Source organism: Vipera berus (assembly GCF_964194415.1).
Source record: "Vipera berus genome assembly, chromosome: 4".
NCBI classification, from domain to species: Eukaryota; Metazoa; Chordata; class Lepidosauria; order Squamata; family Viperidae; genus Vipera; species Vipera berus.
This window is the reverse complement of record NC_138206.1, coordinates 74,185,423-74,210,322: the sequence shown is the minus strand read 5'-3', so window position 1 is coordinate 74,210,322 and position 24,900 is coordinate 74,185,423. Positions and strand designations below refer to the sequence as shown.

At 39.6% G+C, this 24,900-nt stretch overlaps 1 protein-coding gene across 1 annotated transcript in view; it reads right to left on the bottom strand.

Annotated features, from left to right (window-relative positions):
• Nucleotides 1-795: 795 nt before the first annotated feature.
• The window catches only part of MID1 (midline 1), a 269,028-nt gene continuing 244,923 nt past the window's right edge, over nucleotides 796-24,900 (bottom strand). The window contains exons 8-10 of the mRNA XM_081327462.1: nucleotides 8,483-8,644; nucleotides 7,732-7,939; nucleotides 796-2,384 (exon numbers count right to left, since the gene is read on the bottom strand). Of these exons, the coding sequence (XP_081183588.1) occupies nucleotides 2,036-2,384; nucleotides 7,732-7,939; nucleotides 8,483-8,644 (719 nt within the window). The 3' untranslated portion in view covers nucleotides 796-2,035. The remainder of the gene's footprint in view (nucleotides 2,385-7,731; nucleotides 7,940-8,482; nucleotides 8,645-24,900) is intronic.

Sequence of the window (24,900 nt, the reverse complement as noted above, 5' to 3'; positions counted from 1 at the left end):
TATTGGGCCATTGCTCTGTGGACTAACCTTGGTTTGCTCATGGCTGGACTTGATTAGGACAGTTCAAGGTTTATGGTAAAGGGGATTGCTGGGCAATATTAATAAAATCACTGACCAGTTATCTGTGTGTATGTTAGTAAACAGGTCAGCACAGACATGTTTTTGTCTTGTTTTTCTGTTTTGTATTTTATTTTTTATGATAAAACAAAATAAATATTCTTAAACTGAAAAAAACAAAAGCAAAAGGGCTTGGAGGTAAGATAAGGAGGAAAGAGGTTTGTAGTTCTTAGCTCTTAACAGTTCTAACAAATACTAGGGGGTTTACTGGTTTGCTAGAAAGTATAGTGGCTCTTTTTCTTGGCAAGCAGGTGAGATACAGCAGTGTTTTTCTACCTTGACAACTTTCAGATGTGTACATGATGGCTGAGGAATTAAAGCTGCCAAGATTGAAAAACATTATAGAAAGGGAAGGGAAGTGAGAAATGTTAACATACACATTATGACAACATGATACACAGATAAATATTCACAAGGAGATAGAAGGGACTGAATTCCTTAGCCATTGGTTGGCTGCCACGACCTCAGATTTTAACTATTTCCCCCCCCCCCTGAAATTTAGCTTGGCAAATTATTCTTATGAGCATTTTTGTGCAGATAATGTGATTATAGGTCTATTAAAGTAGTTTTTTAGATAAAGAACAAAAAGCGAGTGAAAGGTTCAGCCATTTACCACAAACAACCTCAAAGAGGCAGAGACCAGAAACTGTTGATCAACTTTGTTTATTTGTTTAATCTAGGCTAGAAACATTATTTAATGCTTGACTGAGTATATTAAAACCTCATACTTTCTATAATCATTTTGGTCTTCCTGTCAGGTAAAAAAATCTTTTCAGTAGAATACAGTGATTTAATAATGTATCTTCTTAAAATAAAAGTATTTTCAGTCTTTGTGTGCAGATCTTACAATTAAGTATTTTCATTTGGAATTCTTGCTGAAAAAAATTCACAACCTCAAAAACCTGACCCTATAGGCCTTGTTCCTCAAAAGAAACAAATTAAGAAGAAAATTGAAACCCTGGATCCCTTCAAAGATCCCACAGAATGATACAGTGAAGTTTGGTTCTTTCCGGCACTGCTTACCTTTTACTATTTTTATTGATATACTTACAACATAACAAAATCTCATGCTTAAAATCAGTTGTACATTGCCTATCCCTAGCACTGCATATGTGGCTACTTTGTGTACCTTTTCAATGATATGTATCCAAATCAATACCACCGGAAATTGATCATCTTTTGATCTTAGTGGTACTTTTATCTAAGACATAATGTTAGATCTACAGTATCTTAGTTGTTTCATTCTAGTTGACGATTTTCTGAGATCAAAAATAAACATAAAAAATACATATTCCTAACTGTGACAGAGTTGAATAATTAGTATTTAAGAAAATTGTTATCAATAATATTGGCTGCTGGTTGATTCAGACACTGACTTTATACATTAAAGTATAATTTAATGTGCTCAAAATTGAAATGGTATTTCATGGAATAAAAAGTGACTGTTAGGAAAGCACCATAAGAACAAAATGGAAGAATAAATATTGTATCCTTCTTTCAAATAATTCCAAATAACTCTTTCTATTATAAAATAGAAATATTGGAGACATCTAGTAGGAATCTTTGTGACACAGCTCTTTATATGCAAAAAGAAGTCTTTGTTATGCTCAGATGCAAATACCAAATTGGGGGTTCCTATTAGAAGGGTTTTTAAAAATTTAAATAATTTATAAATTTTCTGAAGGAGACTAGATACAAAAACAATCTGAAAAATGATTAAAGCCATATCTTGCTTTTAATACAAAACAAATAGTAATGTCTAAGATCTTCCTGTTTTGACTGCTGGCTGACTTCTTTTTTTGTATAAAATGATAAAGACTTCTTTTTTATATGAAATGTATTTCCCTTTTCCAGTCAAAGTTCAGTAAAAGTATATATGCCCATATGACATTCATCATCCATCTTCATTCGGTATTGATCATGGCATCTGCTCAATAAAATCTAAATGATCCGGGATTGGAAGGCCTGTTATTATTGTCAAACACTTATTCCAGACTGTGAATGTTGGGCATACAGGTTGTGAAAATGTAATATCAAAAGTGTAAAGATGTAGTGAATTCAAGGCATCATAAAAGGCCAAAGAACCATTGTCATAGTCTAGCAAAATGCCAACACGGCGAAGATGGGGTGCAGGGTCTATTGGAATTTCTTTGCTATTATGTCTCACCACCCATGTATTGTTGCAACGACAAAGAACCCAAGAAGCAGAATTCTTTCCAATCCACTCATGTTTTGGTACAGACTTATAAGAAATACCAATGGCATACCTACAAAAAAAAATTAAGAAAATTAAGAAAATTCATGTCATGTATTTGCTGTATTTCTGAAGCTACATATCCTTTAAAATGTCTTTTGCAGTTCAAAAGAAGTGCATACTTTGAGAGGCAAGTCATGCAAATCTTTTTGTCCCAAATTTCTCTAGTATAAAAGCAGCCATGTAATGAAATTGTAACAGTCAAAATGAACAAGGCCTAGCTTACATAGGTTACATAGGTTAAAACAATTACTCTGAACTACTAAAGGTAGGCAACCTTGGCTCTTTTATGACTCATGGACTTCAACTTCCAGAATTCCTTAGTCAGCTAGGAGTTGAAGTCCATGACTCATAAAAGAGCCGAAGTTGCCTACCCCTGACCTATCCAATCATATCCAACTCAAGGGGGCGGTGCTCATCTCCATTACTTAGCCAAGGGAGCTAGCATTATCTGAAGACACTTTCGTGGTCGTGCGGCCAGCATGGCTATATGCAGAGGTGCACGGAACACTGTTACCTTCCCACTGAAGTGGTACCCATTTATTTACTCACGTTTGCTTGTTTTCAAACAGCTAGATTGGCAGTAACTGGGGCAAATAACTGGAACACACCCTGTGTATGGTGCTTGGGTCTCAAACCATTCAATATCACAGTAGTCCAAGTCTATGCCCCAACCACCAGTGCTGAAGAGGATGAAATTGACTGGTTCTATGAAGCCCTACAGCACCTCATAGAACTAACACCTTATAGAACTAACACCAAAAAATGATGTCCTTATCATTATGGGGGATTGGAATGCTAAAGTAGGAAGCCAAAAGATAACTGGAATAATAGGCAAGTTTGGCCTTGGAGTACAAAATGAAGCAGGGGACAGGCTGATAGAATTTTGTCAAGAGAATACGATGGTCATAGCTGTTAGGCATATGGTGATAGCCTATCTAGTTGGGTTGGAAATATATAAACCATGATGTTGTAACTTTAAGGTGCTAATTGGCCAATGGGTGTGTAAGTTTTTGGGTGGCCATAAGAGGGAGCTAGGAACCAGCCAGTAATGCTGATCCATGTTTGTTTTGGAGAAAACATAATGGAGTATTGTCTTTACTTTTACTGTTTACTGATGATATTGCAATAATAACAAAAACTGAGCAAGAAGCACAAAACATCATTTTAAGTTTGCAAAAGAAATTTACAATTAGAAACCTTGGAGAAATAAGCCACTATTTGGGGTTAGATATTGTAAAGACAAATAGAGGTTTCAAGGTTTCACAAGCCAGTAAAATAACTCAGTTGTTAAAGAGATATAACATGGAGCTTTGTAAACCAGCAAAAACTCCGATGGCTCTGGATTTCAAGGACACTAATGTTGAAAGTCCTGTTTTTGATAAAACTATATACCAATCCTTGGTAGGTAGTCTTATGTATCTGAGTAATTGGACTAGACCAGACATTTCTTTCAGTGTCAACCAATTAGCAAGGTACAATAATGAACCAACTGTGAGACACTGGCAAGCGGCTAAATGGGTATTGAGATATTTGAAGCAGTCTATTTACTACTCGTTATATTTAGAGCCAAATCGTGAGTTAATTCTCACAGGCTATGCAGATGCAAGTTTTGCCTCTGATACAAGCACTCGTAAATCAACTTCAGGGTTGACTATAATGTTGGGTGATTCTATAATTGGATGGAAATCCATCAGACAGAAGCACATAAGCCTGTCTACTATGGAAGCTGAATTTTCATGTTTATCAGTGTTATGAATGGAATTACTGGTGTATAAACAATTATTGTTGGACATAGGCTTAACTGTAAAGGATCCATTTATTGTATATGAGGACAATCAAGCTGCGATAAAGATGGCAATTAACGCTGCCATCAGTACAAGATCCAAACATACAGATCTTCATTACTTAAATGTAAGACAATGTGTCAGAGACAAACTAATACAATTAGAATATTGTTCAAACGATAAGAATATCGCAGACCATTTCACTAAGGTCCAACGTGCTGTTAAACACAAGGCTAGTTGTGAAAAGATTGGACTAAGATTATAAGAAGTTATATATTATCCTACCCAAAGGGGAGAATGTTAGGCATATGGTGATAGCCTATCTAGTTGGGTTGGAAATATATAAACCATGATGTTGTAACTTTAAGGTGCTAATTGGCCAATGGGTGTGTAAGTTTTTGGATGGCCATAAGAGGGAGCTAGGAATGTAGCTTCTCTCTCTCTGCTCTCGCTGTTTTTCACTGTTAGTTACTCTGATACTGCTATTGTTGGTTTACTACTGTGTTAAACCTAAACAACTGTGTTTTTGACCTCTGGACCGGTAAGAAGACATTGTATTTTGGATACTCCCTGGACTGTTGCTGTTGCTTATCTGTGAATGACCTGGACTGTTTATTTTTGACCATGCTTTTGTTTTTCAACCACAAAGTAAAATATTTTTCTGCTTATCACAACTCAGTGTCTCTTGTGGTTACTGTGTGAATCTTACTGCTCTCAGTACCCTTCATTGTCTTTACAACTTCTTGTCAGCTCAAGGAGACCTCTGCACAATTACTGACAATAGCAAACACTCTTTTCCAACAACCCAAGAGACGGCTCTACACATAGACATCACCAGACGGTCAACACAGAAATCAGATTGACTATGTGCTCTGCAGCCAAAGATGGAGAAGCTCTATACAGTCAGTAAAAACAAGACCAGGAGCTGACTGTGGCTGAGACCATGAGCTTCTCGTTGCAAAGTTTAGGCTTAAACTGAAGAAAGTAGGGAAAAGCACTAGGCCACTTAGGTATGAATTAAATCATATCCCTGTTGAATATACAATAGAGGTGACAAATAGATTTAAGGAATTAGATCTGATAGACAGAGTGCCTGAAGAACTATAGATCGAGTTTTGCAACATTGTACAACAAGTAGCAACTAAAACCATCCCAAAGAAAAAGAAATGCAAGAAAGCAAAATGGCTGTCTGAGGAAGCTTTGCAAAAAGCTGAGAACAAGAGGGAAGCGAAAGGCAAGGGAGAAAAAGAAAGATACACCCAATTAAATGCAGAATACCAGAGAATAGCTAGAAGAGATAAGAATGCCCTCTTAAATGAACAGTGCAAAGTAATACAATAAAACAATAGAATAGGGAGGACCAGAGATTTCTTCAAGAAAATTGGAGAGATGAAGGGAATGTTTCATGCAAAGATGGGCATGATAAAGGACCAAAATGGCAGGGACCTAACAGAGGCAGAAGAGATTAAGAAGAGGTGGCAAAATTACACAGAAGAACTATACAAGAACGAGCTTAATGTCCCTGATAACCATGATGAGGTGGTTACTGACCTCGAGCCAGACATCCTAGAATGTGAAGTGAAGTGGGCCTTAGGAAAGCTGAGCAACAACAAAGCTAGTGGAGGTGACAGTATTCCAGCTGAGCTATTCAAAATCTTAAAAGATGATGCAGTAAAAGTGCTACACTCAATTTGCCAGCAAATTTGGAAAACTCAACAGTGGCCACAGGATTGGAAAAGATCAGTTTACATTCCAATTCCAAAGAAAGGCAATGCCAAAGAATTTCAAACTATCGCACCATTGCACTCATTTCACATGCTAGTAAAGTTATGCTTAAAATCCTATGAGCTAGACTCCAGCAGTATGTGGATCGAGAACTACCAGAAGTACAGGCAGGATTTTGAAGAGGCAGAGGAACTAGAGATCAAATTGCCAACATACGCTGGATCATGGAGAAAGCTAGGGAGTTCCAGAAAAACATCTACTTCTGCTTCATTGACTATGCTAAAGCATTTGATTGTGTGGATCACAACAAACTGTGGCAGGTTCTTAAAGAGATGGGAGTACCAGACCATCTTATTTGTCTCCCGAGAAACCTATATGCGGGTCAAGAAGCAACAGTGAGAACTGGACATGGAACCACTGATTGGTTCAGAATTGGGAAAGGAGTCCGGCAAGGCTGTATACTGTCATCCTACCTATTTAACTTATATGCAGAGCACATCATGAGAAAGGCAGGGCTAGATGAATCAAAAGTTGGAATTAAGATTGCCAGGATAAATATTAACAACCTAAGATATGCAGATGATACCACTCTAATGGCAGAAAGTGAAGAGGAACTAAAGAGCCTCTTGATGTGGGTGAAGAAGGAGAGTGCAAAAGTGGGCTTGAAAAAGTGGGCATCTGGCCCTCTCAATTCCTGGCAAATAGATGGGGAAGAAATGGAGGTAGTGACAGATTTTATTTTCCTGGGCTCCAAGTTCACCGCAGATGGGGACTGCACCCAAGAAATTAAAAGACGCTTGCTTTTGGGGAGGAAAGCCATGGCAAATCTAGACAGCACACTAAAAAGCAGAGACATCACCCTGCCAACAAAAACGTGCATAGCCAAGGCTATGGTCTTTCCAGTTGCAATGTGTAATTGTGAAAGTTGGACCATAAGAAAGGCTGAGCACCAAAGAATTGAGGCTTTTGAACTATAGTGCTGGAGAAGACTCCTGCGAGTCCCTTGGACTGCAAGACGATCAAACCGGTGAGTCCTAGAGGAGATCAACCCTGACTGCTCTTTAGAAGCCCAGATCCTGAAGTTAAAACTCAAATACTTTGCCCACCTAATGAGAAGGAAGGACTCACTGGAGAAGAGCCTAATGCTGGGAAAGGTTGAGGGCAAGAGAAGAAGGGGATGACAGAGAATGAGGTGGCTGGATGGAGTCACTGAAGCAGTAGGCATGAGCTTAAATGGACTCCAGAAGATGATAGAGGACAGGAAGGCCTGGAGGAACGTTGTCCATGGGGTCGCAATGGGTCGGACACGACTTTGCAACTAACAACCACAACAACAACACCCTGTTGTATGGTGCTTGGGTCTCAAACCCGGGCTGTCAGCTTTCCAGTTGACAAGCTCAGCATCTTTAACTGCTGAGCCATTGCACCTCCCTATTCTGAACTATTAGTACAGAAAAATTATTAGTAGAGTATCTATTTTCTAATTTAGTTCTTCATTCTCCTAAATACTGATATGGTTTCTGAAATAGAATGGATTTATAAAAGGCTATGAATCCCAATCTGGTAATATCTCTGCCTAAAAACTATGATTCCACTCCTGATTCTAGTAACATTGTAAACTGGTCTCATCCTGTCTGATTTAAGCTACAAAGCTATTAGTGTAATCTGAACAGCTGCTGCCTTTATAATAAACTTTTTTTTACTATTGCAAAGCCAACAAGAACAAAATCCCCTGCATTTATAACATTTTGTCAATTTCTTTGCATCAGTTAAAGTGAACAAATCTGAAGTGTTATTAATAATTTAGGGAAAGAAAGTATGCGTTCTTGCATGGGTTGACCCACCTACCATGTACTTCCACTGATAACCACCTCCCAGTAATGACGTCCACTGTCAATAAACACATTGCCAGCTACCCCATAGCTGCCTTGACTAGTAAAACGTTCAGGGGTGTGGCTCTTCTTAGAAGAGGTTTCATCACGCTCCACAGTCAAGTTATCGTGAGATACTTTTAGCTTTCTATGAGCAGACTTGGGATCCAGTTTGAATGGCTGACCTGGAATATGAACAAGATAACAGCTTTAAAATAAAGCCTATTTCAGCATGCATGAAAAAGATATTTAATTTCTGTAGATGAAATCCCTAGTATGATTATTTTCCCATAAGTCCCCTCCCACTCCCAAACTATTTTAATTTATTCAATGGTCCTGCTATGTTTTGCAATTGCCTTTTTTCTCAGCAATTGCTATTTTGACCTTTGTAAGTTTAAACCTTGAATGTGCTTAGATAAGCAGTATATAAAAATAAATAAAAGTTAGCATGGAATGGAAACTTTTGGAAAGCAAAAGTAAATAGTACTCCTTTTTGTATCCTTCCCTAAATTGTTCATACTGCCTCAGAATTTAGGTGCTTCCATGTTTGTTAACAGTGTATGGCTCAAAGACTTTAGTATACATTTTTGCTGAATGGAATAAGAATTGTACAGGAAAGCACTAAAATGGAAGAGAGAGCTACACACTATCTCTGTACTTTTCATGTGTCTGACTGAGTCAAATCAAGAAGAGAGGAAAAGGTTTAGGTTAGATGAAAAACTACTCACTGTTTGTTTTCAGCTTTCCAGGCTCACTGTTGCAGCTGCCAGCCTGATTAATGGCCTTAACAATAAAGATGTACTTGGTGCCACTCTGCAGGCCATGCACTGTGTAATGGTTTTGTTTGATATTTGGAACAATCATCCAGCTGTCAGCTGAATTACACAGACCTGCATTTTAAATCAAAAGCATTAGTTGTTTTACAAAGTGTGCATTCATTAGACCTGAAACAAGAAGGTGAACCTGAAGCTGTTGAAGAACTCAAAGGAGCAGAAGTCCTTTGCTTCTTTCAATGGTTAAGCATCTGGTCAATCAACAGTAATTTTTCTACTGATTCTGAGATGCAGAATCATTTTTCATTACAAGAATGAAAAAAAAACTGAAATGAAAGAGCCAATCTGTATTGGGGGCATCCACTTGCAATTTACTGTTCTAATGAGATGACAACTAGGCTGCAGTTTATATTAGTTATGTAAAAGGCTCCTATAAGATATAAGTCAGAGGTCCCCAACCTTTTGGGCACCAGGGAACGGTTGCGTGAAAAGAGGTTTTTCCGTGGACCAGAGTGTGCGTAGTTTTGTGTGCTGCCTGCATCCCGCAGATAGGGCTTTGCTTATTTGTGCAGACTGGTTGCTGGCATGCTGTGACCCAGTACTGGTCCACGGACCGGGGGTTCGGGACTCCTGATATAAGTGAAGCAGGGAGTGGGGGAGGATGGAATTTCAAAAAATGGTATAAAGTTATAGGTAGTTTTTGTAACTTAATCAGATAAGTTGTCTTAAGTATTTTGGGAAATAGTTTCAGTCCTGCCATCTGTTTTTCAGTTAACTGAAACTCTTATGGGAAAGTTAACAACTTCCAAATTCCCTTCAAAATATAATATATGTCAGAACCCAGTTTTGGGGGGGTCATTTCCTTCTATTTCTTCTCTTTTCTTGCGGGTTCTGCCATACTCCTAAGGGTGAGGGGGAAGTCATGGGTGTTACAATGTATCCTCTTTAATTTGCTATAGCTGCTACACTGTATCTTCTTTGCTTCTCTCTATATACTTGCTTTTTGAACTATCTCCCTTGATGCCAGCCTGGGGTGAGAAAGGAATGTACCTGCAGCCATCTGGCTTATCTCTTGCTGCGGAAGGAAAGGCACAAAGACCTAATGGCCTAAACAACCTTGGGAATGGCGCCTTATCATCCCCACTCCCACAGCAGATTCACACCTGGAGATTGGCCCATTTCAACTGACTGGATGAACTATTTGGGTGGGGTTTGCTAGTTGCTCTTTTAACCTATTAATTCATGCAGGAACCCCCCAGATCCTGCCTTCTATGCCTGCTCTCAACTTCTCCTAATAAAAGTTGCTTTTGGAATGAAGCCATTCCAAGAGTTCTGCTTTCTTGGGAAGAGGGTGTGAGGTGAGTCCTTACATTAGGCAGGATCTGCAAATTTGTTCAGCTCAGAAGGAAGACCCTTACCATGGGGACCAGGCAAATTATGTCAGATTTAGGCATGGAGAAGGAAGAAGACACCATGGGGGGGGGAAGGTTCCTTCAAAGTTGGCCCAAGTGGATGTAGTTTGCACTCCTTCAGCTCCTCCAATGAAGCCATGGCCACTGAGCATCAGGACAATCCAAGGTGGTCTTTGGGTGTTGGAAAGAAGGAGGACTGGGATCGGAAAGTGATGAAGATGACTCTTAAACAAGGCAGCCATCAACCAGGTTGGAAACGGGAGATGGAGAGATCGCTCCACCTCAGTGAGGACAAGGATGAGAGACCGGCCCACTTGAGTCGGTTCCTGGAGCAAGCCATTGACAAGCTGAGAGTTGCCTTCGACTCCCTCAAGGAAGAGAAAGCTGATCCGTGTTAGGGCACAGCAAACCCAGGCCCAGCTGAAGGGGGGGGCAGCACAAAACCCAAAGCGGTAAACCCAGGTCCTTCCATCAGCGCTTCAGAGGCTGCAACTGCAACAACAGTAGCAGCCACCTCTGCATGAGCCACACCAGCTGACAGAGACAGACATTGGCACAGGGGAAGGAGAAGCCACTGATTCAGATGGAAATTTCCACAGCTCGGGATAAAGTACAATGGCGAACCTCAGAAATTGGGATTCTTCCTTGCCCACATCCTAAGCTATATGGAAGAATACAGCCGAGACATCCCTAGTGATCACGGGCGGATCAGAATCATAACCATGGTGCTAGAAGGAGTGGTAGCCAAGTGTATGATGAACCTACATGATGCCAATGCCCCAGAGCTGCAGAATTTCAACCACTTCATGGCAGCCCTGAGAATGAGGTTCGAGGACCCCTTGGCTGATTGGAAGGCTTGAGAATGCATAAAGTGTAGCTGAATACACAGAGGAGTTTCGAGCTCTGGCCAGTTGGCTCAACTGGCCAGAAGATGTCCTCATGGGTCATTTTAAAGATAGACTAAATGATGACCTGTATTATGCCTGCATTCCCTGGGAAGATCCTGATCAGCTCCATGACTGGTACATGTTAGCCAAGGAGGCTGAATTTGACCGAGCCCGGAAACAATGATGGCTGGGACAGTCCTGGGGATGGTCCCCTGCAGAGGGGACTTGGGAGCCAGTGAAACCAACCCCCACCATGCCAAGATGTTCTGGCTGTTTCAAGTGTGGGAAGGAGGGACACTGCGAATGCCACTCAAAGACCCCAGTGCAGAGGCCCTGGAAAATGCCACAGAAACACAAAGAAACAGCCATGAAAAGCATAGAGGTTGTCAATGTCCTAACCCCATCAAAAAAGAGGGGAGGAACTCCAACCCTGACCAGGGAGCCCCCAGAATCCTCTGATGACAGCTCAGAAGATTAACCCCTGGTAAGTGGACTCATTGTGCCCCTCACCAGAACCGTAGAACTGTTTAGTCCAGGGATGCCGGAAAAAGTCTCATTAAGAGCCCTGATAGACTCCGACTGCACCCACTGCCTCATAAGCCCAACCCTGGTGGGGAACTTAGGAATCCTGGTGTGGAGGTTGAAGAAGCCGATTTCATTTGGCCATTTAGATGGGTCCATCGCAGGGGGAATCCCAGACACCCTTACCACATAGCCTGTCTAACTCACCACAGGGGACCAGATAGAGACTCTAACATTCATGGTGACCCCGGGAATGGAGTGTCCACTTATTCTAGGAATGGCGTGGCTAATGAAATGGAACCTGTGGGTAGACTGGAGGACTGGAGAATTGAGATTCCCTAAGGGGAAAATCAATGCAAAGGGGAAAATCCAGGTAAAAAAAAGAGTCAGGGGCATGGAAAGTATGGCAGTGGCGAATGATGGGGGGCTGGAAGGCATCCCAGAGGAATATCGGGATCTAGCTGAAGTGTTCAGCAGAGAGAAGTCCGACAAATTACCCCTGCCCCCACTGTGCTATTAAAATCTTGCCATGGGCAAAACTGCCAAAACCAAATATGTATTCCATGACCCCTTGAGAACTGGAGGAATTACAGAAATTTATAGACAAAAATCTGGTGAGAGGGTTCATACAACCAGCGAAGCCAAAATTGGCAGCCCCTGTGCTCTTCTGTGAAAAGAAAGATGGGTCTCTTCACCTCTGCATGGACTATAGATCTCTCAATGCAGTGAGTGAAAGCAATCTTTACCCACTGCCCTTAATGAAGGACATGTTGGTACATCTGGTGAAGGGGAATTTTTTTTCCAAAACTGAACTTAAGGGAAGCTTACTATTATATCAGAATTAAGGAGGGAGATGAGTGGAAAATGGCATTTAATTGCCCCCTGGGATGTTTTCAATTTACACTTCTGCCGTTCTGACTGCAAGGGGCACCTGCTGTGTTCATACAGTTAAACTACAGTTGCAAGAAAAAGTATGTGAACCCTTTGGGATTACATGGAGTTTTGCATGAATTGGCCATAAAATGCGCTCTAAACGTCATGTAAGTCACAACAATAGAAAAACACAGTCTGCTTAAAATAATACTACACAAACATTAGCTGTTGTCATGTTTTAATTGAACATAAGATGGAAACATTCACAGTGCAGGGTGGAAAAAGTATGTGAACCCCTAGCCTAATGACTTCTCCAAGAGCTAATTGGAGCCAGGAGTGAGCCAATCTTGACTCCAATCAGTGTGATGATATTGGATGTGTTGCTGACAGCTGTTCTGCCCTTTAAAAACACACACCTGTTTTGGGTTTACTGGTCTCAAGAAGCACTGCCTGATGTGAACCATGCCTCACAGAAAAGAGCTCTCAGAAGACCTACGATCAAGAATTGTTTTTTTATTAAAAAGTTTTACAATACATTTTTAAATACAATAGACTCCTTCCTCCCCCTCCCCAACCCTCCCCTACCCTCCTCTCCCCCCTCCCCGACTTCCCAGAGCTGAATACAGGGTATAATAATACAAACATAAACTAAAATATGCTAACAACAAAAATAAAACATTAAGTTGTATCGGACTTTAACTCTCCATAGTCATAATATTAATAAAGTAACAAATAACTAATCATACATCATAAAAATCCACTACTTATTCAAATGCTAAATGAAACTTTTTAGTCCCATATTTCTTCTGAATATATTCAATCCATCTTTTCCATTCCACAATATATCTCTGTTGCGATTGTTCTTTCAAATATGCTGAAATCTTTGCCATTTCCGCCAAGTTAGAAACTTTCAAAGTCCACTCTTCTATAGTCGGCAGTTCCTTCTTCTTCCAATATTGCGCTACTAAAAGTCTTGCTGCCATGATTAGATTCAACGTCAATTTAGTGTCTATAACAGTAGCATCTGTAATAATACCCAACAAAAACAACTGCGGAGGAAACTTTACCCTTTTCTTAAATATCTTTTGCATATTCCACCAGATTTTAATCCAAAAAGCTTTAACTTTTTTACAAGTCCACCATATATGAAAATACGTTGCATCCTCGCAACCGCACCTCCAGCATTTGGGCTGACAGTTCGGATACATACTTGCTAGTTTTTTAGGATCTAAATGCCACCTATAAAACATTTAAATTTTACATTTCTAACCCAAATCTTTTCCCAAGTATCCATTGTTATAACCTCTTGAAAATTCTGGGCCCACTTTATCATACAATCTTTAACAAGTTCCGTTTCTGAGTCAATTTCTATCAATGCATTATATATCCTTTTTATATGTGCTTGACCTTGATCTCTAATTTGTTTTACCAAATTTTCATCAATCATTGAAAAACCAACTTTCTGATCCTCTTTCCATCTTGCCTGTAACTGCCCATACTGGAACCAAGTTTGTACAATCTTTTCTTCTTTTAAAATATTATATGGCTTTAATTGCCATACATTCCTTTCTAAACTTAAGATTTCCTTATATGTAGTCTCATCATGTTTAAATCCCACATTTATATTTTCTATTGCATGTTTAGGTATTGTCCAAATTGGTATCTTATAATTTAACTTATGTCTATATTTTTTCCAGACTCGCAACAGAGCATACCTTAATATATGTATCTTAAACACATTATCCACCTTCTATTCATACAATAGATATGCATGCCAACCAAATAACAAATCATAACCCTCAAGATTTAATAGTCTCCCTTGTGTTAAATTAAACCAGTCACTTATCGATGACAAAGCAGCAGCCTCATAATATAATTTAAAATTAGGCATTTTAAGACCACCTCTTTCACGTGTATCTTCCATTATCTTAAATTTAACTCGTGGCTTTTTCCCTGCCCAAACAAATTTATTAATACCTTTTTGCCATTCCTCCAAATTTAAATCCTTTTTAAGTATAGGTATCATTTGAAACAAAAATAAAATTTTTGGCAAAACATTCATTTTCACTGCTGCAATTCTTCCCAATAAAGATAATTGTAGTTTTTTCCAACTATCTAGTTCTTTTTGTATTTTTCCCCATAACATTTCATAATTATTCTTATATAACTTCACATTTGAAGCTGACAGATAGACCCCCAAATATTTAATCTTTTTAACTATTTCAAATCCCATTAACTCTTCTAGAGCAACCTTTTGTTCTATAGTCATATTCTTAGACAGTATTTTAGTTTTTTGTGTATTTATCTTAAATCCAGAAACTTTTCCATATAACATTATTATCTCCATCAATTCTACAACTGAGTAAACCGGTTGAGTTACTGTAATAACCAGGTCATCCGCAAATGCCCTCTAATCCTGATCTCTTCTTTGAATTCCCCTAATTTTATTTGAATCTCGTATTTTAATCAGTAATATTTCCAATGTTAAAACAAACAATAAGGGTGACAACGGACACCCCTGTCTTGTACCCTTTTCAATATTACATGTTTCTGTCAAACTATTGTTTACTATTATACAAGCTGTTTGCTTCTGATATATTGCCCTAATAGGTTGTAAAAAATTTTCCCCAAATTCCATTTTCTCTAATACTTTCATCAAAAATTGCCAGTCCAATTGATCAAAGGCTTTCTCGAGCATCCAAAAAGATCAGCACTGCGGGGATCTGATTATTTCTTTCCAAAAATTCCAATAAGTCTACAATATGTCTCACATTATTCTTCATTTGTCTACCACTTATAAATCCAGTTTGATCACTATGAATCACTTGCTGCATTACCTTCATTAATCTATTGGCTAAAATTTTTGCAAATATCTTATAGTCAGTATTTAAAAGCGATATTGGTCTGTAGTTTTTGGCTTAGGTAGCATCCTGATCTTCCTTCAGGATCAACAAAATAAAGGCAGTTTTCCACGATGGAGGCACTCCTCCTCCCAATTGAATTGTCTTAAACAATTCTCTTAAAGGTTCCACCATTTCTAACTGTAAATTTTTTTAGTAAACGGCAGTCAAACCGTCAGTTCCCGGTGCTTTACCCACTTTTAATTGTTTAATTGCTAAAAAAATTTCTTCGTCAGTTATCAATTGGTTCATCCCTTCCTTTTGTTCTTGTGTAAGAACAGGAATATTAGCTTTCAGCAAATATCCATCTATATCTACATCTCTAATCTTATCTCTAGCATACAACTTAGAATAAAAATCAACAAAAGTCTTTTTAATAAGATTCTGCTGATACACTACTTTACCCTTATATTCTATTCTATCTATATTACAAGCTCTTTGCTTCTTCCTTAACAAGTAAGCTAACCATCTGCCCGGTTTATTAGCATTGCAAAAAATGTTATGTTGCCACTTGATCTGCCATTAACATATCAAACTGACCTCTTAGTAAAGTAATTGCCTCTTTGATCTTCCCATCAGATGGATTCAGAATTAAAGCCTTTTCTTTTTCCTTAATTTCATCCTCTAGTTCTTTCCTCTTAAATTCCAATTTACGTCTATGTTTATTATTCAAATATATTAATACATCTCTCATATAAGCTTTACTTGCATCCCAAACCATCTCAATAGAAGTACCTTTATGCATATTAATTTTGAAAAATTCTTTCATCTGTTTTTTACACTCTTCCACATTTTCCTGATATCTAAACAAATTTTCATTTAAACGCCAAGACCGTCTGTCTCCATTCTCTTTTTCTATCTCCAACCATACTGGACTATGATCAGATATAGTTCTTGGACAAATCTTGATCTTCTTAATCCTAGAAAAAAAATCATTAGTAATTAATACAAAGTCAATCCTGGAGAAAGATTGATGCCTGTTGGAGAAAAAAGTAAAGTCTTTTTCTTGCAAGTTCCTTTCTCTCCAAACATCTCTCAATTCCAAGTCATCCTTCATCTCAAAAAAAAGATTTAGGCAGTTTAGCATGACTTGGCGTACTTTTAAAAAGACCTCCCTTGTCCATTTGTACATCCAAGACGCCATTCCAATCTCCCATAAAAATACAAGATTTATAATCCCACTGAATAATCTTGCTGTGTAATAAATTGTAAAAATCTCCTTGCTGCTGATTAGGAGCATATAATCCAACCAAAAGTGTTTTCTTGCCTTCTATTAATAATTCAATTATAACATATCTTCCTTGTTTATCTGCTTCAATTAAACTCGCTGTTAAAGTATTCTTGACATAAATAACAACTCCATTTTTCTAATCAGGCGCAGAAGCAATAAATTGTGTGCCCAACCTAAAGTTTACCAAGTACTTGTGATCAACCGCTCAAATATGTGTTTCCTGTAAGCAAATAACATCGTTTTTAAATTGCTTTAGATATTGGAATACTTTCTTTCTCTTATGTGGTGAATTCAGGCCATTAACATTCCAGGTTAGAAGCTTTGTCGCCATCTTTTGCGACCTGAAGCTTTTGGAGCGCCTCTTCCAACATCACCTGCACTCTCTTTGGCTTCGCTCCTCCCACTGCTTCACTGTAAGTAAGTTTTTGAGATGCAATCATGGCTCTCTGCTGTTCTTTCTCTTGTCTCATTCGTCTAGCTGCAGCGCGTGTCATTCTTTGGTCTCTGACCTCCTCTGTTGATACTGAAATCTGATCCACTCCTGTAGCTTTCTGGAATTCTCCATCTTTCAGCTGCATAACTCCTTCAGCACCTTGTATACTCTCGCTTTGTGGTTGACGCTCTCCTTCACCATTCTTCCTTTTAGATTCCAGAAGTGGTATGGGGCCTGCCTTCAAAATATTAGCATAAAAATCACATGCCTGTAAAACTGTGAGAAGACGGTATCTCGTGCCTGCATGCATCACCACCATACCTACTGGGATCTCCCATCTAAACTGGATATCCCATCTTCTTAATTCTTCTGCCAGAAAAGCAAATTCTTTCCTTCTCCTTAAAATTCTTGGAGGGATCTCTTTCAAAATTAAAACTTCTTGCTCCGGAACTGTAAATTTATTATTATAAAAGGCTTGAATAACCTCATTTCTAATTGCCCTCTTTGTAAAATAAACCACCACATCTCTAGGTAGCTTCCTTTGTCTTGCAATCCAGGAATTAACACGAAATATTTTATCTATATCCACCATAATATCTTCTGCTGAGTGCCCCAGAATCTGTTCAAGAGCTTCTGAAAATACTTTTTTCAAATTTTCCTTAGGGTCTTCTTTCAAACCTCTAATTCTCACAGCAAACTCCATCTCTCTATGCTGCACCAATAATAAATTGTCATCAATCTTTTCCATCACTGTTTCAGCATCTGTCATTTTGGCATCTAATCTCATATTATTTTGGCTAAGTTCTTCCACTTTCTCATCCAAGCGTTCAATACAAACAGCCATGCCTTGAAATGCAAGTAAGATGTCTGCCCTTATTTCTGTATTCTTCTCCTCAATAAGCTCAGCTAATTGCTGAGATTGTTTTTTCAAAGCCTCTTGCAAAACATCCTGCAGGTCTTTTATTGTTAAAGCTGGTGCGGGTGCGGGTGCCGGAGGAGGGGGCATTAAAGCCTGTAATGAAGATTGCTGAACTGGCGAAGCCCCCGCGCTTCTAGGAACTTTAGTTGACTTAGTAGCCATTTTCACCCACTTAATTCTATTGCGCACTTTCACTTTCTGCACCACTTAAAAATTTTCCACAAAGTTTACTGAGTTAAAGTTCAAATACTTGCTCTGACAGCATTCTCCTGCACAGCTCTGCCTGCATTCAAGTAATCCAAAATTCACTCTCGCTGGCAGGGATGGTTGCAGCATCCTGCTCTGCTCCAAAGCCTTGGAGCAGAGGCATCCCAGAGTCTGGAGCAAACTCAGGCTTCGGGGGGGCTCACACCCTTCAACCACCAGAGTTTCAACTCTGGCGGTCTGGGGGAGCTCTACCCCTGCTTGGGCACTCACCCCCTCCTCTTCTCCTGAGGAGCAGGCTTCCGAGCCGCCAAACAGCTGATCGTCGCTGGTTTTGGCGGCTTTACGGAGACAGCGGGGCTGACAGCCAAAATGGCTGCCGTCAACGGAGCCTTGCCACCCGGAAGTGTCAACGATCAAGAATTCTTGACTTGCATGAAGCTGGAAAGGGTTACAAAAGTATCTCCAAAAGCCTTGATGTTCATGTGTCCATGGTAAGACAGACTGTCTACAAATGGAGAAAGTTTAGCACTGTTGCTACTCTCCCTAGGCATGGTCGTCCTGTAAAAATGACTGCAAGAGCACAGCACATAATGCTTAATGAGGTAAAGAAGAATCCTAGAATGTCAGCTAAAGACCTACAGAAATCTCTGGCACATGCTAACATTTTTGTTCACACATCTACAATAAGGAAAACATTAAACAAGAATGGAGTACATGGGAGGACACCACGGAGGAAGCCATTGCTGTCCAAAAATAATATTGCAGCACGTTTGAAGTTTGCAAAAGAGCACCTGGATGTTCCACAGCACTACTGGAAAAATATACTGTGGACAGATGAAACCAAAATTGAGTTGTTTGGGAAAAACACACAACACTATGTGTGGAGAAAAAAAGGCACAGCACACCAACATCAAAACCTCATCCCCACTGTAAAACATGGCGGAGGGAGCATCATGGTTTGGGGCTGCTTTGCTGCCTCAGGGCCTGGACGGATTGTTGTCATTGATGGGAAAATGAATTCCAGAGTTTATCAGGACATTTTGCAGGAAAACGTACGACCATCTGTCCACCAACTGAAGCTCCGCAGAGGATGGGTGATGCAACAGGATAATGACCCAAAGCATACAAGTAATTCAACAAAATAGCTTCAACAGAACAGAATACACCTTCTGGAGTGGCCCAGTCAGAGTCCTGACCTCAACCCGATTAAAATGCTGTGGCATGACCTTAAGAGAGCAATTCACACCAGACATCCCAAGAATATTGCTACACTGAAACAGTATTGTGAAGAGGAGTGGTCCAAAATTACTCCAGATCGTTGTGCAGGTCTGATCTGCAACTACAGGAAACGTTTGGTTGAGGTTATTGCTGCCAAAAGAGGGTCAACCAGTTAAGTCCAAAGGTTCACATACTTTTTCCACCCTGCACTGTGAATGTTTCCATCTTATGTTCAATTAAAACATGACAACAGCTAATGTTTGTGTAGTATTATTTTAAGCAGACTGTGTTTTTCTATTGTTGTGACTTACATGATGTTTAGAGCGCATTTTATGGCCAATTCATGCAAAACTCCATGTAATCCCAAAGGGTTCACATACTTTTTCTTGCAACTGTAAGTGCTCCAAGAGCACCTTTATAAGGGGGTACTTGTCTACCTAGATGATATCCTGATATTCACAGAGACTAAGGAAGAACATGTCAAACTAGTTAGAGCAGTGTTAAATAAATTGCAGGCAGCCCATTTGTATGCCAAACTGTCTAAGTGTAATTCCACAAGGAGAGAATTGATTACCCGGGGTATTGCATATCCCCTAATGGCATAGAGATGGACGCAGAGAAGGTCTGAGCAGTGCAGAGTGGGCTCCGCCCTGTACCCAGAAGCAACTGCAAAGCTTCCTTGGTTTTGCAAATTTCTACCGCCAATTCATCCCCTCTTTCACTCAAATTGTGCTACCCATCACAAATCTATTAAAAACTAAAGGGGAGGGGAAGCCGAAACCCAGCCAGCCTTTCAAATGGACTATGGAATCTCAAACCGCTTTTGAAAAACTAAAAAGACTATTCTCAGCCGAGCCAGTTTAAAAATACCCGGATACTGAAAAACCGTTCATTATTCAGATGGATGCCAGTGATGTGGCCGTGGGGGCAATACTGCGTCAGGAGAATAATGAGGGGAAGTTGCAACCCTGTGCCTACACGTTGAGAAAACTGATGGAAACTGAACAAAGGTGGGCAGTCTGGGAAAAGGAGGCTTTAAAAACACCCCGGAAGCTATCCCCTAAACAAGCCAGGTGGTCCCAACACTTCCATCACTTTAATTTCACAATTAAGCACTTGTCAGGGGAAAATTTTTTCCTGGTGGATGCGCTTTTGCGATTACCGCAATACAATAGCACCAGGACCAAAATAACAGACCCACTCATGCCACCAAAACAGCTAGCAGCACTGGTCACTACACAAGCAGAAGCAAGAAATCCCAAACTGCCAGCAAGCCATGCGTGGTTGGAATTCAGACAAGCATTAGAAAAAGGCGAATGCTTCCTAAGCTATAGGAATTTGTGCACAATGAATGACAGATTACTCTGGGTGGGAGAATATCTCTACATCACAAAGAGCTGAAGATTAACCTTCATGCAACTCTGCCATGACTCCAAAGCAGCGGGACACTTTGGTTTCATGAAAACCCTTCACTTAGTGAAGTGACAGTTTTGTTGGCTACCAATAAAAAAGAATATTGAAAGCTATGAAGCTAGCTGTCCCATCTACACAGCAGCTAAAAGGAGGCAGGGGAAGACTTCAGGGCTATTGCAGACAGTAGCCACCCCATTGGCACCCTGGAGGGAGATCTCTATGGACTTTATTGTGGAGCTGCCAGAAAGTGGGGGAAATATGGTCATTTGGGTCACGACAGATTTGTTTTCAAAACAGGTGCATTTCATCCTGTGTCAAAAGATCCCCACAGCAAAAACACTAGAAAGAATATTTGTATAAAACATATACTGGTTGCATGGAGCCCCACAACAGATCATATCCAATACCGGGGTGCAGTTCACATTGGAATTTTGGAAAGTAAATTATCACATACAGCACAGTGTAAATGTTAAAGACTCTATAAGTACAGCTCAAACATAGGTACATTGGCTATAATGAGACATATTAGGCAGAATTATGAGAACCTGGAAGAGAAAGTCAATCTGGAGATAATCATTTGTTGTTTTTATTCAAATTTTCTTGTTGCTGAAATTTCAAAAATAGATTGGTGGGTAGGGGAAAATTATTGGCAAATCCTTGTAATATTTAATGATATAATATGTAATTATAAAAATTAATTGTGACTATCAATTGGAAATACCAATGCATTTTAACTATTTAAAATATAATACATATATACATATATTCAAAATTTTGTGACTGACAAAGAGTTAAAGGGATACTAGTATAGCTATTTCCAGCTCTTTAGCTTTCATCAGCTAGTCTTACCCCTCTGGGATTCGAACCTGGGCAGCTTGCATGTTAGGCAGCTGTATTAACCTTTAGGTCACAGGCTCCCCCTCACTCCTGTCAGTAGAGGCCAGGGAGGACATGACATCTGCCTGCCAAACATGCTCCTAGACTGGAGTGTGTATGTATCAGAGGCAACCGTAAGAATACTGGCACCACATAACATCAGTGTGGCACACCGGCCAAATCAGGGTAAAATGCAAGGACTGCCAATGCAAATATATTGGAGAGATGGCCAAACAGCTCAAGACCAGAGTCCATGAAGATCAGTTGGCCGTCAAAAGGCAGGAGCAGTACTCACAAATATGGACACATATGGTCAACAAGACCACTCCTTTGACTTTGTGGGAGCTGAGGCCATCGCCCAGGACGCCTCCAAAGGAGGTCGACTACTTAGGGAGGCTTGGCTGTCAGACACACATTCAATTAACAGCCATATAGAGCTGCCACAGGCTTATCAAACATTAAAGGCACATCAACAACGAAAAATGTTGCCTGCTGTTAGAAAGAGAATAACCAAAAGAAATCCAAACTACAGAACCCAGGTAATGAATGAATGAATGAATGAACCTTTATTGTCAAAGTACAACCATGTATACATTGAGATTGGCTGAGCCTCCCTTAGTGCCCCCACCCCCAACTTACAGTGACACAAACCCTCCATCTTATTACACCATGTGAGCTAATTGCACAATGCACTGGTCTCGCAAGTCTATCATGCATAAAGTTTATAAAATTATTTCCCATTCAAAAGCCTAACAGCCCATGGATAAAAGCTGTTCTTCAGCCTGTTGGTACGGCTGGCTATACTCCTATATCTCCTACCCGATGGTAGGAGAGTAAACAGATACCATCCAGGGTGTGAATCATCCCTCAGAATTTTCCTCACTCTTCCAAGGCAGCGAAAAGATGCTCTCTATAGTAGACCAGGAAAAGAGGGTCATAAGCTGTTGTTCTACCCTGTTCTTCCGCAAGACCCTGAGAAAGTAAAGTCTCTGTTGGGCCTTTCTGGCCACCTGGGCTGTATTAACTTTCCAGGTAAGTTCTTTGCAGAGATAGACTCCCAGAAATTTAAAGGAGGAAACTCTCTCCACACAGTCCTCCCCAATGTAAAGTGGGGCAGGTTCCTTCTTTTTCCTCCGGAAGTCTAGTGCCATCTCTTTCATCTTGCCGATGTTCAGGTGCAAGTTGTTGTTACAACACCATATGGATAGTTTTTGTACCTCCGCCCTGTATGCTGTCCCATCCCCACCTGTAACAAGACCCACCATGGTAGTATCATCCATGAACTTAATTATCGCAGTAGATGGGTTGGAAGATACACAGTCATTTGTGTACAAAGAGTACAGGTAGGGGCTAAGCACACAGCCCTGTGGTGAGCCTGTGCAAAGCTTCAGGGGGGTGGACAAAGCAGGAGGGAGGATCGGATACTCAGCGGTCCATCAAAGCTGAAGGAAAAGAGCAGGTGAGGTGTGATCCAGCAGCAACTCACGACAGTCAGATGTGGAGGGGGCGAGGAGAATGGTGTCCTGTGTATGCATGAATGAAAGGAGGGTGGCTGATGAGGATGAAAGCAACTGGGACGGGTCAGCAAGTGAACACCATGACTATACTGGGGCGACCATCCCAAGATTGGAAGAGAAGCAGCAGATCGGCAAGGGGAGAACAGAAGGACGATGGGGAGACTTCCTGTTCCTGTTTAGCAGTGAAGCAGTTGAGGGATTCGGAATGCCGAGCCCTTCAGCTGAATTTCTTTCTGTTCGGGGACCCTAAATGGGCCAGAAGCCACCCCAGAGAGGTTGCATGAAGGAAGGATGTCCCAGAGACCTAGGAGAGATGGCGGTCTCCCCGAACGGTCCAGGAGAAGCCTTCCAGAAACCAACAGAAGAAGGTTAGCTAACTCCATTGTCTAGCCCTAGCTGCAAACAATGGAAGTCACAAGCTCTGCCTTAAGCTGATTGTAAACAGTATGTTTGAATCTGGGTAAGAATATTGATTTTCTCTATCCTACCTATTCTCCTGAAGAAGAGAAGTCCCAAAAAAAAGACCTCCGAAAAAGGGAGGGGGCTTTCTCCCCCACCTTTTGGCTATTGAAAGCGGCGAATTTTACCATTTAGAGAGGAAAAAAGACTAGAAAGATCTGAAAAATGAACCAATGCTGACATCTACTGGTGGGTGAGGATTATTTGGGGACAAATTTCTGTCTTTGACTTTCAAAGTTCCCAATAAACACAGCTGTGTAGATAAAGTGAAACTAACAAATCTGAGGCAATGAATACTTCACAAGAGGAAATATATGATAAGCGGCAACCATTGCAAAGGACAATGATCTTAAACTACAAAGAAATACAGAACAACTTTGAAAGTATGAATCAACTTATCTTTAACTTAATTTTACTCCAAAAAATCTCTCAGGAAAATACAGCAGAGATGATTAAACATAATTCTGAGGATAGAGACTTAAAAATGGAACCTTATAAAACAAAAGAACATGATTCAATTCAAGTGGAAGAAAAGATAACTTATATCTTAACGCTTCAAAGCAACTTTGACGATAAGAAAAAAGACTGTAAAAAATATTCTACGGAGATATGAGTGATTCAGCAAAGTACATTGATTAAGAAAGACACCAGGCAGAGACAAAAGATTAAAATGGAAACCAAGAAAATAGATGATGGGACCTATCAGAGAGAATACTTAAAAAAGAAGCATTTGTTTGAATATGGTTAAAGAAATAGAAAAACTTTGGAATATACTACTTTTTTGACTAATACAGTATGCTTCTTTCCTTTCTGTAAAGAAAAAAAAAGCTGAAATGACTTAAATAAAGGAAATGTTCTAGGTACTTAAATGTGATCAAATTTAAGAAATGCATAAAAATTGTTTTGAATTAGAGTTAAGGGATTAGATGATTAGATCTATTGAATGGAATGCTTAAAGATTAAATAGATTAAACATATTCTTAGCTATGGTTAAAAAGAATAAGAAATCGAGGAAATAAATATATATTAAGTTAGGAGGGATATATATTTTAAGTAGTATATTATTTCTTGTATCTCATTGCTTTTGCCTTTCCCCCCTCCTTTTTTCATTTCTCTCTTCTTTTCTTTTTCTCTTTCTATTCTTTTATCTATTTCTTAAGAAATATAAAAGTGTGAGAGGGCTTATATGGGAAAAATAGAATTAAATCTACCAATGTAAATGTAATTAATTGTTGAGAAAATTGTCACCAGTAAGAATATTTAGAACTTGGGGGGGAGAAATAAACTGAAATAGGTACTGTAACAGGAATTATGATAAGGCAACCAAAATGACTAATAAGAAAAGAAATATCATATTAATATGATTATCTTTTAGGAATATTGGAAAACTATATACTTAACTGTTATTTACCAAAATAATAAGAATTGTATTAACCTAATGTTTGCAAAAAAGGATACTTTGGGGAAAGGGGAAATCAATATACATAAAAAGAAGGATGATGGGGA